The following is an 11,761-nucleotide window of genomic DNA, read 5'->3' as shown; positions in this document are numbered from 1 at the left end:
GCTCCATCCCTTGCTTGAAACCCCAGTGACTAAATCATCTGTTTTCAAACCCTTCATATTTCTGCCATTAACTCTCCTATTTGCAGGCAGCCCCCACATTTCCATCCCTCTGCACTCCTGGGTACCATGAGCTGGAGTTTGCTCTCTGGAGGTTTTTGTTGGGAAACAAAGATGAAAATAAAACAGCAATGTTCTTGTTGTTTTGGGTATTTTTAGAACTTTGCATGACCTAAAGGAGCTGGAAAAGGAGAAAGTGATGTATTCTGTTCTCAGCCATTCCAGAAAGCCTTTTGGAAAGAAAGGAGGGCATGTGGCACTGCTATTGATATGGGAAGTGAGGAGTGAAGGAGCACCACCCAAAGAAGAAACAGTGTTGTGAATATTAATGAACCTAAATCCCAGTGTCTGCTCTGAGGCACCCAACATTCCTGTGCAAACATCAATGGCCTCTGGACTCTTTTGTCCCTCTAAAAGCCATGTGTTTTCCTTATTCTAAAGGACAGAGTTTTCACAGAAGTGAAGAATGAGGGATGAACTGAATCTCAGCAGCTTAAATGCTCATGAAACATGGAAAGGTTAAAAACTTTCAAGTGAATCTTGGGGGACAGTTGTGCCCCAAATTGGTTGTGCCAAGTGTTAGAATTTCTGGCTAGATGCCCCAAATCACAGGTCTGCAGGAGAAATGCTCTCTTTTAACTTCAAACATCTGTATAAACTACTGACTTGAAGGGGACCCTAAGAAATGATGCACCCCAGGATGGGCTGAGCCTGTGCAGTCCATGATGTTGGCTTTTTTTTAAAATGACCTTCAGATATGAATAAGTGGTTTGGTTTAAGTGGTTGTACTTGGAGATGGGCCACAGTAGTAAGTTCCTCCAGATGTTTTGCTCTGAAATAGCTCAGAATGTGCCCTTCTAGACAAGCTGCAATGAGCCCCTCTCCTGAGCTGGTCTCTGGAAGAGGATGAGGTGGGTTTTTCTGGAGGAAGATGGGCTGGCCAGTGACTGCTTGGCTCACAGAAGTGGTTTCCAGTTTGCCAAGGCTCTGTTGTCAGTTCCTAGCTGTGCTAACAGCTTTAGAGCCTGTGACATGCAGTTTGATTTTTGGAAGGATGTAGACACCACTAATAGGCTGTTTCCTTCTACTTGCAATGAACTCCTTCATAGGACAGAGGAGGGATGTGGAGGAATACTAGAATATGCCAGGTCAGTCTATGGGAGTGTAAAGGGAAAGGATGTGAAAAGATTTAGACTAAGGTATGGAAAAAGAGGAGAATGAAGGAGCTTCCTGTGGGAAGAGAAGGTTTTGGGTTTGGAAACAGTTCCAGACCTGCTCTGCTCACACCTATCCAGAGTATCCACTGCAAACACAGGCTTGTGCTCCCTGTCAGACCATATCAGTACTTGTGTGTTGCTTCCACACAACACAAGGACTCATCACACAATTAATCCTCTCCCATTGTTCTCTAGGGATGTAGCAGCACTAGCAATGCTGTGGGCTGCACCAAGACCTGTATGGAAACACTCAGACATGTTTTCTCTTCAAAGTATGCCCAAGCCTCATTTGTTCCCAGGGCAAACCCTCCCATTGCTGCTGTCAGTCTCTGTTTCATCCTGCTCCTGCCTCTGGCACTTGGTAAGGACCTGTTTCTCCACATGCACTACAGGAAACTGATAAGGGGACACCTCTCCTCCCCACTCTCTGCAACACATCAATGAAGCATCTCCCACCAAGTCTTTCCTTCGTGTTGAAGCCAGAAGCCGACAATCCTCAGTGGAACTGATTCCAAACAGATAACGCAGGCAATGCAGGGCAGTGCAGAAACAGAGGAGCAAATATGAGGCCCCTTTCTACTGTGTGGGGTTAGCAGCTCTCTGTACACACAAGGTACCAGCCAGTACAGCCACTGTCCTCACAACCACAGAAACCACAAGGATAGATACATCCCCATGGTGAGGAGGCACCTGGAGACCTGGGGTGCTGCCAGACCTTTCAGAGAGCTGTCTCTACCAAACAGATGGGGCAGCCCAGGGCGATCCTTCTCTTGCACAAATCCCTCATGCAGCAAGGGCAAAGCCAAAACCAGTCCCTCAGTCCCCCAGCCTCCTATATCTTCTTTCTTTTTCCTACCTGCCTCTGGCATTCTTCAGCCTGGGGTTTGCAGAAATGGTTTGTGAGGTCCTCCCTCTCTGCCTTGGCTCCTCTGTCATCAGCATGGCCTCTGAGCCATGCCCACATGGCTGGAATGCCGGCTGGGCTGCAGCCTCTGAACACCTTCTGCTTTACTTGCCACCCTACTTGCATTAAGTTCCCTTCATACCCTCCAGAAAAAGTGATTCCCCTCTGCACTCCCTTTCCATCTTGCTGTTACACCTGAGCTCTGCAGACATCACTGTGTGCATCTGCTTTGTGCTGCCTGTGCCACTTCACCTCCATTAATATTAAGGGGAATATGCTGGTGTTTGGTCTTTCCCTCCACAAGAGGTTGAAGCAGGGCTTAGCACGCCATGTGACACACACAAACACCAAAGTGTTACATTTTCAGACATTCCCCAGTGGCATTTTTGGGAAAGGTTTTCCACCCCACCTTATTAATGATAACAACTGTTTACACAGCTCTGAGAAAACACATCTCTCAAGAAAAACATGTTAAGAGCCCGAAATGTAATTCCTTTTGGATCAGCACCCAGCCTGATTAGCGGTGCACAACAAGGCTAGACAGCTGGATTAAACATCACAATCCTGGCTCTCCTCTGGTGGAAAGCAGCACAGAGTTGCCTGAGATGCACACTTACAGTGCACAGGTCTGCCTAGCGTTCAGCAGAAAATTCAGGCTGCTTTTAGATGCAGAGTGTATCACACCAGGCTGTTACTCTGTACTAAGTAACATGCAAAATCAATGTCCACAGGCTTCACTATGGCATGCCCTCAGAGTCCCAATAGTCATTTGGGAACGAGGGTCCCCCAGAAGCAACAGAGTTCATGTCTGCACTCCCGCTTCCAGGAACTGGCAGCACATGGCAGACAGCACCGCAGAGCTGAGCATGGCAAAGGAGGAGAGCTGTGGAAACAGTTCAGCCAAATGACAAACCACTGAATGGATTCAAGAAAAAGCATCAAAGAAAACCACCAATGCTACGCTTCTCCCTCTGCAGCTCGGGTTACCTGGTTTGGTGACACTTCGGCTCAATGAGAAGATGCTCTTGTCCCTCTCATTTCCTGGTATGTACCAGTTTTATAGTCCTCCTCTGTAGGAGGAGCCTGGGGCCGGTTGCTTCACTCATTGGCACCTGTGGCATTTTGGAGACAGGAATTTCCTTGAACTTTGTCAGTTATTGTCTTAAATCGTATTTTATTTCCTGACAACAGGGGGGTTTCCCTTCTGTCCGGCAAAGCAAAACCACCCCTCCTCATCTATTCCCCCCACCCTCTCAGTCCCCAGAGGCTGATGTCATCACACTTGAAATTCAGTTGCAAAAAAACAAAAAGCAAATTGCCTTTCAGAAGCATATATAAACCCTCAGAGCACAGCACCTTTCAGACGGGCACCTCTCCCAGCTCTGGAATAGAGCAGTGCAGAGCTGGGCATCGAGCACTGGGGACAGCCAGCAGCATGGGCTACTTAACCTTACAGGTAACTACTCTTTCATCTACCAGACTAATCCGCTTCTGATCTTTCCTTTTGCTCTTTGAGGAGGTTACAATGTTTCCCAGGCAGTTCCTTGACCAGTCAAAATTGTCGTGACATTGAATGGAAACCTGTCCCGGCACCAGCAAAACCAGATGATTTTCACAGACAGTTTATTCATAGTTACCTGCTTGTTCCTACTCCTTTCATGCATCCCAAAAGTGGTTTGGATGGTGATGATGTTGGGTGTTGGCTGTTGGGATGTGCTGTGGGCTTTTTTCTTGTGTCTACTCTGAGCTGGTCCTGCTTGCAGCCGTGAGAGGATATCATGGTAGGTCTGAAGAGGTTGTGCTATCCCTTCTACTGTACTGCTTTATTTCCCTGGCTACTCTTGGCATCCTTGCTGAACTGAGCTTTGGAAAATATTTTGGGTGGTTTTGGGTGTTGTTTTTCTCCTTTAAAGATGTAGTTAGTTTTATCTGCTGGTTTGATCTGTGAGTGTCTCATAATGCCACGGCAGAGGCACAACCGGTAAAACGGCTCTGCAGGAGCTCAAGCAGCTTTGGTGACAAAATGCTCTTTCTCTGTCTTTAGAAATCCCAGAAGTTCTTGGCAAGCTCCCGGCAAGTTCACAAAACTGCTGCTCACGGTTTGTATCTCTGCAGAACAGCATTCCCTATCCTGGTTTTTAAAGAGCATCCCAAAATAATCATGTCCTTACTTTGAAATAAAACCCCAAATTGCTGGGCTAAGGGCACTGAGAGAAACTTTTCCCACTCTTGGAAAACACAGTGTGCTTGGGGTGGGTCGTGGTGCTTATTGCCATCAGCTGCTATAGAACAAGGAGAAAAGCAATAAGTGGTTAAAATGTTGGTTGCCAGCCCTGCACTAAACCAGAAACTTGCACTGATTTAGAGCCAGGCTTTTCAAATTCTCCTTCTTTGACCAGATATTTAAGTTGCAGCTGTCACAGGATTCCTCTGATCCTGAACTCCTCCGTTTGTTGTTACTTCTTTATTCCACCTGATCTGCTGGCACTGCTGCACCTCCCCAGCTTCACTGCCTCAGACACATTAAAGCAGAACTTGGCTGTGTAGCAGCTCAATCTATTTTGTCTGTTAACTTATTTTAAAATGTGTTATTAATACAACAAATGCCCTGAATTTTACTTAATGAATGCTTCAGAGCAAGAGAAGTAACAATAATCCACTCAGATCTATTTGGTCTTAGAGTCCTTTTCTTTTTGTAAGTTCTGCAGCACAGCTGCCACATGGGACAAAAACACTGGAGTTATGAAGTGCTTTTAACCAAAGGGTTAAAAAAATCTCACTGCCTGCTGAGGTGACAAAGAGAGTTTGATGATGGGAAGGAAGCAATCAAAGTTTTATAGATGCAGTGTGATTTGGGCAGATTTTCCTGCAGCCTCTCCAATCTGCTTTGGCTTCACTCTTTCCTTCTCCTTGAGGGCATCGGTGCTTTCATCCGTGCTGTGCCGAAGATGCTCACAGAGCACACAGAGAGGACATAGTTTTGTCAGCAGAAGGTTTCCAAACTGCTGAGTGGGGCAGATTCCTATAGCCATCGATTTCACAGGGCTGCTGCAAGGGCTGAATTTCATTTCAGTGAGTCACAGCAGTGATGACATTCTCAGCTGTGTTTACAAGTGAGGTTTAGACTCCTGGGCTCTAGGTGAGTCCAAATACATTTGCAAGCAAACTGTGAGTCAGTAGGCATGACATTTAAGAATGAATACAAGCTAGTGAAATTAGGGAATGGTCTTTTTTTTTGTCACTTAGGATATTTTCTACTTCAAAAATAAAGTGTCATAGGTACCTGCTTGTTTGGGTGAGCTTTCCTGTAAGATGCTGAAGCAAAGTTTGTTCATCTTCTTATTTCACTCCCCTTGACTTTTTCTGGTGCTTAGTTTCATTTGGACATTAATGACACCTTTTATCTGTGTGCATTTCTGTGTAACTCCCACAGACATATTGATTACATATTGCATAATATATTTCATATATCATGTCATATGTATTACATATGATATAATATATATCATACATTGTGTTACAAATGCTACATGATATATTATTATACATTGTATATTATATACCAGATTATCTACTAGATATTAGATGTTATATGTTATTTATTATACATTATATATCATATATGATACCTGTTATATGCTATATCATATATGATATAATGTACAGTATATGTTATATATTGCATGTTGTCTATTACATGTGCTATATCAAAAATTAGATAGATATAATACATGTTGCCTGTTATATACTATGTTATATGATATAGTATATGTTATATGTGATACAGTATATGTTATATGGTATATGTTATCATCTATCTATGGATTTGCAACCATGCAAATGTTATCTACCTTCAATTTTACAGTTTTCCTACTCCCATATACACTCTCTAAATGATATTAACAATTATAATGGGTCACAATAATGATAATTCTATGAATTATAAGTTCACCCAGACAAAGCAACTTGATGCTGGAATTTAAAAGTGCCATGGTCCCCAGCTGGATGTTTTCCATAGAATTTGAACACTTCCAAAGATTTGGACCCTGTGACTTCCAAATGCAAATGTGACAGCAGCTTGTGCTGTCTGCCCAGCTCTACCTCACAGGTCATGAATATAGGCACCAGTTTTGCCTTGGGAAGCTTGATGTGCTGCTGCTTATCTACCAGCAAAGGTGTTTTCAGAGACAGGAGAAACTTCCCTTCAAACAATGAGCTCAGAAGATCTTCTGGCTTATTCCCTTTCTGAAGCATGAGCTGAATCCTCTGACACTCTTACCTCCACTGTGAAAGAACCTCAGTGCCTTGTAGGACCAAATCTGGGGATAAATCCAGGCTTTGGGTCTAGTCCTGCTTGCCAAAAAAATAACGGAGGCTATGGGAAGTTTTACTTTCATGTGACTTGCTCCCAACAGGGCAGTAACGTAGGAGAGCACCAGCTCTGTCTTTTCTCCAGATAAAGGGACACAATTTGTATTGACCCACCAAAATAAAACTGCTTGAAACCCAGGGGTGGGAAGATGTGGCTGAGTCCTGAAATTGCTTTGCTTGAACCTTCTTGGAGGTGCATAAGGCAATCCTTACAGCATGTGAAGGCAGTGGAAGAGAGGACATGCTGTGGACCATTGAAAACCCATGCAAAGGGACTACATTCACACTAGCCTGCTTGCCTGGGCTCAGAGAAGATGCCAGTCCTCTCTGCAGGAGCATTTCTCCCCTATCTATGGAGGGAGCTTGTAGCAATGATGCTCCTCTCCTAGACTCTGCCAAGTCTGAAACCACATGCCCACATGGCATTGTCAGGGAGAGGCTCACAGCCTGGTCACCTCCCAGATCTGTAGGGCTGTACGCAGCCGTGTGACCCAAGGGACACTCTGTCCATATCCTGCTCTCTCCAACTGCCTTTGCCCTTCAATAAGTTCAGTAAGACCAGAAAGTGAAGACCTATGAGCTGTCAGCACATCACTCACATGCATCTTTTCCCCCCCTCCCCTCTCTCTTGGTGCTGCAGTGGTGGCCAGGAGAGCTCCAGAGGAGACTGTGACCAGCAGCTTTGCATCCTTCATCCACGCAGTTCGACCTGAACACTTGTCCAAGACTGTCTGTCACAGGAGCAAGAGAATGATCCTTGACAGCCTTGGAGTTGGCCTGGTGGGCAGCACAACGCCTGTGTTTGATATCGCTCTGCAGTACTGCCGGGTAGGAACAGCCCCAAATTACCATGTCCTTATGTGGTCTTTCGCCCTACACCACCACCAAGGCTTTATTTCGTGGCTAACGTGGGACTTTTGCTGTAGAGGGATGTTCTGGCATCACACAATCACTGCTACACTCAAGATCCTTACCTCCCTTTCACAGGAGCTGTACTCCTCGGTCGCTGTGAGCTCTGTCTATGGCAAACCAGGCGTGAAGCTCTCCCCCACGCTGGCTGCGTTCACCAACGGCGTTGCGGTAAGACAAGCTCTCCTTTGAGTGCCTTCAAAGACACTAGTGAGCATTACAGGAAGCTGACTGGTGACTGGGAAGGGTAAGGGGGAACAAGAAGTTGTGGGCTCCTCTGCAGTCTTGCAGCAGCCATCATGGGAACCCCTGGATGTCTGGGTGGATGTTGCTACAGGCATAGCCTCAACAATGTCAGCAAGGATCTCTTAGCTCCTTCAGCTTCCTTCCCCCCAACACCAGCACATCCTTATCTCCATTTCTCTGGCAGACTCACTCCATGGACTTTGATGATACCTGGCACCCTGCTACTCACCCATCAGGGGCTGTTCTGCCAGCTCTTCTGGCAGCTTCCCAGATGCTACCTCCAAGCGCTAAACCCAATGGCATGGATTTCCTGCTGGCATTTAACGTGGGGCTGGAAGTGCAAGGAAGGCTTATGCATTTCTCCACTGAGGCTCACAACATTCCAAAAAGGTAAATTTCCTTTTCTTCACCAAGTAGGACCAGGGTTGGTGAGTCTGTTAATAGGCCTACTCAGGGTTTCAAAACATTAGCTTAAGTCCAGCTGAACTCAGGATTGGGGTAAAGCCATACTGAGTGCCAAATGACAGTTCTGCCAGAGCTGATGAGGCACCACATATTCCTTTGATGACCCCCCAATGATCTCATATCAAAAGTAACCATCAAGAGGACTACCACTGAGTCTGCAGTGTCATCATCTAAACTACCCAGGGCAAGAGCACCGGACAGACAGTGTCTCACAGGCATACAGCAGCCTAATTGTGGTCACCGTCCTTGGCATGATTTCTGGCTGTGCCAACTGCATTCACCAGGCAGTGCCCTGGTGTGGACCAAGGTATAGTATCAACCAGGAGCTGTTACACTTGGGCATATTAGATGAGGCCACCTTATTTATCTGGAGATGGAAAGCTTGGCTGTATGGACACAAGCTAAGCCACATACTCTCAGGGAAAGTTAAAAATTGCTTTCTGGAGATGCTGAGTTCATTCTCTTGTCTCCAACAAAGCTTCATGTAGATGTTTCATTGTTTGTGTGATGCATGTCCAAAGAAGGGCAACGATTCTAGTGAAGGACCTAGAGAGTAAGTCTTATGAGGAACAGCTGAGGGAACTGGGAGTTTTCAGTCTGGAGAAGAGGAGGCTGAGTGGAAACATGATTACTCTTTGCAACTCCCTGACAGGAAGCTGGAGTGAGGTGGGAGTCGGTCTCTTCTCCCCAGTAATTAATGACAAGACAAGAAGAAATGGGCTCAAGTTGCATCAGAGGAGGTTGAGATTGGAGCTGAGGAAGAACTTTTTTCCCTGAGAGGGTTGTCAACCCCTGTGCCAGGCTGCCCAGGGAGGTGGGGGAGTGCCCAGCCCTGGAGGGGTCCCAAAGCTGTGGAGCTGAGGTGCTGAGGACCATGGGTTAGTGGTGGGCTGGGCAGGGTGAGGGGAGGGCTTGGACTTGATCTAAAATTTCTTTTCCAACCAAGCAATTCTATGAGTCTGTAATTCTAAATGGTGAAATTTTGAGTGAAGTGAATGCCACCTACACCAGAGCCATGAAGGGTTCCTGCTGTCTGACCTGGCAGTTCATTTCTAATCCCATAGGCAGGTGAGATGCTGGGTATTCCCAGTGCTGAGCAAGCAGGGATGCTCATATCTGCAATTTCCCCTTCAGGTTCCACCCTCCCTCTGTGGTTGGCACCATGGGTAGTGCTGCTGCCACTGCCAAACTGCTGTCTCTCAGCATGGCCCAGTGCACGCACGCACTGGGCATCGCCGCATCACTGGCAGGGGCACCCATGGCCAACGCTGCCACCCAAGCCAAGCCGCTGCACATCGGCAATGCCACCCGCCTGGGCTTCGAAGCAGCGCTGCTGGCTGCCCGAGGGATGGAGGCCAACCCCTTCATCCTGGATGATATCCCTGGTTGCTCTGGATTCAGTGCTTTCTACACTACCTATCATCCCAAACCACTGTCCACACCGAGTGACCGCCACGAGTTCCTCTTGGAGAAGCAGGATATTGCTTTCAAGCGGTTCCCAGCTCACCTGGGGATGCACTGGGTGGCGGATGCTGCCCTGTCTGTGCGGAACCTCTTCATCAACTACGCGGGGTCCTTCTCCCCCTCTTTGATCCGCACCATTGTGCTGAAGATCCCAGTGTCAAAGTACATAAACCGGCCCTTCCCCAGCTCTGAACACCAGGCTAGACACTCCTTCCAGTTCAATGCCTGCACTGCCCTGCTGGATGGTGAGGTGGGTCTCAGCTCCTTCATGGAGAGCAGCATCCACCGGCCAGAGCTGAGGGAGCTGCTGGACAAAGTGGTGGTGGAGCATCCTGAAGATAACGTGGCCAACTTTGACAAGATGTACGGAGAGGTGGCATTGCTCCTGCACAGTGGGGATGTCCTGACAGGCAAATGTGACACTTTCTATGGGCACTGGAGGAAGCCTCTGAGCAAAGAATCGCTCCTGAAGAAGTTTCGATCCAACGCCTCTCATGTGCTTCCAGAAGAAAAAGTAGAAACCATCATCACAATGGTGGATGACCTGGAGAATCTGTCAGATAGCTCCCAGCTGGCCTGCAGCCTCTGAGAGAGCAAACCTCTGAGGTTTTGGTAAAGGACTTATCCTGGTGAAACTCTGATTCCTTTCTCCATTGGTGCTTTACTATTGATTTCCTATCACAGGAAAGTTCCCACCCCTTGAAGTCCAAGTAGATGCTTTATAACACCCATGAGGCAGGATGTGTGTCTGTGTCAGTAATTAGCACACAGGTTTAATTTCAAGTCATGGTTGATGCTGAGTAGAAGAAAAGCCACCATGAATTCAAAAACAATCCCATGGAAACCTCTGAGGATCCTGGGGTATCGTCTGGAAGCTGGTTCCCCAGAAAGAACTGTGTCAAGATGTATTGAAAGCTGTATCTGAAGTTCATTCTGTGCAGAAGAGGTTCTGGGAAGAAGAGACGTTCAGCTGCAACATGTGTGCTATTCTTAGTACTCTTCTGGGCACTTCTTGGAGCATGGCTAGTTAGTCAGGCTGGACAGATGAAAAACCTATCAGCTACTGTAAACAGCCCTGTCTGCAAAACTTTCAGGCAGGGAGGGATTTTTTTTAACTTTTCCAGCAAAAGCCTCTCATTTCCCCAGCACCTGGGAAGTGTTTGTCACTTCTCTATGTCAAAGGAACTTTTCAAGAACCCTTAAAACCTGGATGTGTTCTCTGAATGAAAGGCAATTAATAGGTGAGGAACCCAGCATCAGTCCCACACCTACATTCCATGCTTCCTGTGAGGTGATCCCTGCCAGTCCTGGGGCTGTGCCACATCATCTTTCTGGCTTTGTGCAGATCACCCAGGCACCTACTCAGAGCTGGCTCACCAGAGGTGGTCTCTGTGGTCCATGCAGAGATGGGCACCTTTGGATGGTGACCTGGGAATGTACATGCTGTGAGTTACATTGGGAAACTCCTGTTTCTTTTCCCTGAGAGGAGGGAAATCTTACTGAGACTCTGTTCTTAACTGCTCTGTCCATGTGGGATGAGGTCAGTACTTGTGCTCCTGAGCAGCCATTCCCTGAAAGGCTTTCTAACCCAGTGAGAGAGACAACTATGCAATATTCCTCTGTATATTAAACAAATACTGTGACTGCTGATCCAAAGGACTTGTTTCCAGTATGATCACAATGTAGGTACAGAATCTGTTGCAGAAGTAAAGGTTACAAGAGGGACTGAGAGAGGACTAGACAGGCAAGAAGGAATGTGAGCCATTTCCTTGTTAAGCTTGCTGGTACTGGTCTATGCAGAGAACTTCCCAGTCAGAGCAAAACTGTTTGCCCACCTGCTAACCCATTGTCTCATACTGTCTAGCATATTCACACTAAATCTATCTGAATAAAGAGCTGAAGTACATACATTTTCTGCATAAAGATTTAATGCTACATTATGTAGACCATCAGGTTTTCAGTTTCCATCAGGACATACAATACAGAGGCTTTTCCAATACAGAGGCTAGGACAAGGTAAGCTAGAAAGCTGGACAATGATTTCTTCAGAGTCATAGGTTTCCACTGAGCCCTGCAGGCTGTTTTTCCTGGTGAGAACAAGGGCTATGAGCCAGCAAAGCCTGGCTATG

The 11,761-nt window shown here is 46.7% G+C and overlaps 1 protein-coding gene across 1 annotated transcript; it reads left to right on the top strand.

Annotated features, from left to right (window-relative positions):
* The first annotated feature begins 3,613 nt into the window (after positions 1 to 3,613).
* On the top strand, positions 3,614 to 10,222 carry LOC104562892 (cis-aconitate decarboxylase-like). Its single transcript, XM_062007003.1, has 6 exons — positions 3,614 to 3,634; positions 4,223 to 4,277; positions 7,190 to 7,377; positions 7,540 to 7,629; positions 7,889 to 8,094; positions 9,304 to 10,222. The coding sequence occupies exons 1-6, from the start codon at positions 3,614 to 3,616 to the stop codon at positions 10,220 to 10,222; spliced, it is 1,479 nt and encodes a 492-aa protein (XP_061862987.1).
* Positions 10,223 to 11,761: the final 1,539 nt, after the last annotated feature.

The sequence above is a fragment of the Colius striatus genome, chromosome 13 (assembly GCF_028858725.1).
Source record: "Colius striatus isolate bColStr4 chromosome 13, bColStr4.1.hap1, whole genome shotgun sequence".
In the NCBI taxonomy this organism is placed as follows: Eukaryota; Metazoa; Chordata; class Aves; order Coliiformes; family Coliidae; genus Colius; species Colius striatus.
This window is presented reverse-complemented; position numbering and strand designations above follow the sequence as displayed.

Coding starts and splice junctions, on each gene's coding strand:
- LOC104562892 (XM_062007003.1), top strand. CDS start 3,614: ATGGGCTACTTAACCTTACAG. Junction 3,635..4,222: donor TGGGCTACTTAACCTTACAG/GTAACTACTCTT, acceptor CTCTGTCTTTAG/AAATCCCAGAAGTTCTTGGC. Junction 7,378..7,539: donor TCGCTCTGCAGTACTGCCGG/GTAGGAACAGCC, acceptor CTTTCACAGGAG/CTGTACTCCTCGGTCGCTGT.